The 4528-nt window shown below is 35.1% G+C and overlaps 1 protein-coding gene across 1 annotated transcript in view; it reads left to right on the top strand.

Moving 5' to 3' along the window:
- LOC108578818 (gamma-glutamyl hydrolase A-like) overlaps window positions 1-1728 on the top strand; it is an 11430-nt gene extending 9702 nt beyond the window's left edge. The window contains exons 5-8 of the mRNA XM_017942256.1: window positions 840-994; window positions 1092-1198; window positions 1272-1500; window positions 1592-1728. Coding sequence (XP_017797745.1) covers window positions 840-994; window positions 1092-1198; window positions 1272-1500; window positions 1592-1728 — 628 coding nt within the window. The remainder of the gene's footprint in view (window positions 1-839; window positions 995-1091; window positions 1199-1271; window positions 1501-1591) is intronic.
- Window positions 1729-4528: the final 2800 nt, after the last annotated feature.

Here is a 4528-nt window from a genome sequence, read left to right as displayed (position 1 = left end):
AATAAGTAAATGTTGTTCAAATTATATCGTGTTTGATCTCATTTTCATCAGAAAAATCTCACCATGTTAACAAAAATTTCAGATGAAAAAAAGTAAAATTAAAGAAATTATATTTTTCTATTATGAATTGTCGAGCCGTGAAATCTCGTAAAAGAAACCGAGTGGTGTGGCGTTACACGCTTGACTGACAGCGAGCGAGATAACATAGGCGCAGCAATGACGCAGATCTAGGCGTAGGACCATGTATACTGACACTTGTAGAATCCAAACTGACTGACATTTGTAGAGAATTTACTGTAATCGCAAAATTTCTTGCGCGTTATAGGAATTCGCGTTGTACGGGAGTCTACTGTATTTCTACTGTATTGAGGGTTAATGTCGTTGTTGCTGGAATCTTTGATAAGGCCGATAGGCATTTAACTTTTGTTGGAAACATTTTCCGGTATCGCGATTACTTTCGGAAATATTCTCAGACGTCGATCTAAACGAGACATCCTGTTTTAAAATAATCTCACTTCTCTTTAAACTCGCGCTTATTAAATCGTGGGTGTCAGTTTACTGTATTATTTTTTTTTTACATTATAGTTCGTCTCACCTTTGTGTTCGTTGAAGTGTAATTTAAAAAAATTTAATTTTTATGTACGCGAACAATTTTTCATTTGGATCAGACGACCGACCCGTAACTTTTGTTTCTTATTTTTATCAATATAAATACGTCGGCATTGATTGGAATTTTAATATTACATTTGCTACATTAAAATGGTAATTACGGTGTAATAATAATTTCTTCTAATTACAATACGAGAAATTGATCTGCTTTTGGATCTTCTTATTTACAGCATTTCGAAGAAGATAAACAAGAAGGGTGATTATTTTCCAATTTTCGGAATATCTTTGGGATTACAAGTGTTAACGTATCTTGAGGCAGGCCGTAAAGAACATAGGATAAATTGTAGCAGTGACGGTCAGCTAATTTCGCTCAATTTTACGTCAGGTTAACGACTGAATATATTATATTTAATATTTCCATAACAATTTCTACTTCGTAACGATCATTCGTTGTAACAAGAAACATAATAATTTCCCTTTAGCCCTAAATTCCTCTAAGATGTTCAACAAAACATCGCCGGGGATCCTACACGTACTGAACTGTCAAGAAATAACAGGAAACTATCATAACCTATGCGTTACAACAGAAGTGTGTCACATTTATTAGCTTTGCAACGATATTTCATTTTGAGGTTATGATACTGATAGCATGATTTTGGTAGGGGTTACGTAACGTCTCCGTAGATAAGGAATATAACGTGCTGTCTATAAACAACGACTACAACGGAGTTGAGTTCGTTTCTACGCTAGAACATGATACATTACCGTTTTACGGCGTACAATTTGATCCAGTGAAAAATCTGTACGAATGGGTTAAGAGAAAAAATATCACACACACACAGTATGCCTATAAAGTAACTCGGTATTTTGGTGATTTTTTCATTAGTGAAGGTATATACCTATTCTGTATCGCTAACGTTCTTTTTTTTTTGTTTTTGAGAAAGTGTGAATCAGTATTAACATATATCTGCTTTATGTATAGCACGTAAGAATATGCATAAGTTTCCAACTAAAGAAGAGGCTGGAAGCTTAATTTACAACTACACGGTGACTTATACTGCACCGAAAATTGGGTGGTTCTTACAAACTTATCTGTTCAATGAAAACGATACGAATTAACTTATTGGCGACAAAACGGAATGTTCCATAAGATGTAAAGGTTCCATTGGAAAGAGAAAGATCGTTTTTAAAATTAAAATCGTTAAAATTATTGTCAATCGTTTACCGAACGCTTAATCTCGCAATTGTCGTTATTTTTATGGAATATAGGATTGAAGCATGGGAAATAATGACATCAGAAGGCAGGACATCAATACAGTGTTCACGTTTAACATAACACCAGTGTATATTCCGCCACAATTTATATACATAATAAAGTTCTACACATATTTCGTTCTATTTCAAGTTTTTAGTTCCTTCCTTTACCATCGTCTTTCCCTTGACTTTAAACATCAGAAGGAATAGGATTTTAGCATAAGTTGTGTAAAAATTATGTATAAAACAGATGAATCGAGAGTGTTAGTGGAAAAGTAAAATTGTATCTAGCATCTCGTTGTTTTCTGCATTCAATATGCCTTGCAAAGTTGCTTAAAATTAAAAGAAAACAGTAGGGATTGGTATTACCTTGTTGTTTTTTTAAAGCAAGTGTAACTTGTTTTTACACAAGCATGAAACTAAATCCCTTAAAGGCATGAACTAACTGTTAAACTTATTCTGTTAACGTGTAACATTTTTTTGCTATGGGGAAGCAACGAATCTTGCTACTTGCTTGTACTAAAAAATTCATCTTTATTGCCTTGAAAATTAATATTTAGTATTTGCTAAAATATTAATGAAATTTTTCAAAACTGGCATAGAAATAAATCGTACCTATGTATATATTGACAAATATAACATATTTTATTTTAATATTTTTATATTATACAAGATCTTGTAATATTTCACTAGAAGTTGGTTCTTTCAAACTATTTCAATGCTTAGACATTTATTAGAGGCCCATAGACCTGTTGTTCTGTAAAATATCAGAACTTTAGACTTTAAGAGAGCCTCGATTAATTATTTACCAAATGGTAATAAATAATATCTCTTACCAGTCGCCATTCGAGTGCAAAGGGTTAATAATAATAATAATAATGAGTATGTATGTCTCAAGATACCAAATGTTGCAAATGTCAATGTGAATGGTGAAAAGTTTTCTTTAATAAAACATTGGTGAAATAAACTTCGTTTATTTATGCCGGTAACTTGAGAAGCATTAGGTGAGATAAGTAGTACGATCTTTGTTCACAGCTCACAAACTCATGAATTTATAACATAATTTATAACATTTTACAGCAATAAATTACCTCATGTGGCATACTATGAAGAAAAAAAGAAGAAAATATATGGTACCATTTAAAAAGATGAATTTGACTTTGAAATTTCGTCCTACCACTCGACCAGTAAAAAATAATTTGCACTATACGGTGCACCTCTTCATACCAAACAACTTGTTCCGTCGCGCAGGTACGGAACGCGTGGGGTTTGCGTTGACCGGGTTTATGGCACGCTCGCACCAGAAGGTTATTTTTGAGAATAAAGACGCTTCGTAGCTCCGCGAAAAAATAAGTAATTTCTTACAAAACAATAGCTTTAGAATTTCTACTTTTCCGCGTCCTCAGTAACCGAAGACGTGTCATAAACCAGGGTTCCTGAAGGGTCAATCCGCACGTGCCTATAACGGCACTTTCGGCCGAGGGTTCACCTGGTGGGAATTTCCAACGCGTCACCGAAGGAGGCATAGGTATCGGCCCACTCCTTCCAAGGAAAAACGCGCTAAGGGCGCAATGTAAGGGTGGGTGACACTCAAGGGGCACGTTGATTGGTAATTCGTACTTTCGTGAAAAATCAGTTAGCGTGCCTTCTTGCACTTGGCGGGGAAGTCACTGTGGACTCCACGAAAAATCGGCGATCGACACGAGGATTAACAAAGATTCTCTCGAGCGATCAACAAGATACATCCGCCGATAATTCAGAGCCGATCACTAAAGTCTACGAGATCGAGATTACTTTCATTTTGTGCTCGACCATATGTTCTACTACGTTCGAGTAGAATAGACATTTAAATTAATTACCTATGTTGGATTATTTCTAACAACACCCTATGGAAATAATCAAGTGAGGACAAAAATGTCTCCGGGTTATTTTAAACAAAGGCACTGGGACTTCCACCAGATGCATCTGGTGTTTGTCTTCGAGTCACTCACTGCACAATGCCATACCATAACGTAAACAGTTTCTAGGTATAAGGGGACCCCAACTTTCTTTTGGGTGCCTAGAAACAGTCCTTCAGAAGATTCAATAGAGTAAAGACGTTTCCTCTGAGACCGTAAATAAAATCGTATATTACAAAGATAAAAGACTATTTAATTCCATAACCCATTTCCAATAACCTAAGATTAAGTTGGCGGGTAATAGTATTCGCGAGTGTACGTCGGTCATTCGTTCGGTACGCGACGCGCATTGAGAATACGACGGCAGTGATCCTTCGAACCGGAGCACAGCCGAAACATTTTTTCAATAGGTTCAGTCCTTTACGAGATAATCCAATTTTGCGAGATATAAGAAACACCCTATATATGTATGTTTACATGTACAATTAATTTTATACTGGAAAAATGCCAGGTCTACTAAATTCTTATTCAGAGGATCATTTAGAATTTGAAAATAGTCAAATCAGAATTTGACGAGCTGGAGAATCCAATGTTAAGATATTTATAACCAAATATTGATTACGATATACAAAGTGGCCATTTTGATCATCTTTCACAAAAATGATCAAATTGATTGTCAGAACGTAGTTTTGCTGTGTCTGGTTGTCAAATACAATACTACTTAGGCTGTAATTCAAGTAAAATAGAATATTTTATTTAGACTGGGT

The sequence above is a fragment of the Habropoda laboriosa genome, unplaced genomic scaffold, assembly GCF_001263275.1.
Source record: "Habropoda laboriosa isolate 0110345459 unplaced genomic scaffold, ASM126327v1 scaffold24, whole genome shotgun sequence".
Taxonomy (NCBI): Eukaryota; Metazoa; Arthropoda; class Insecta; order Hymenoptera; family Apidae; genus Habropoda; species Habropoda laboriosa.
This window is presented reverse-complemented; position numbering and strand designations above follow the sequence as displayed.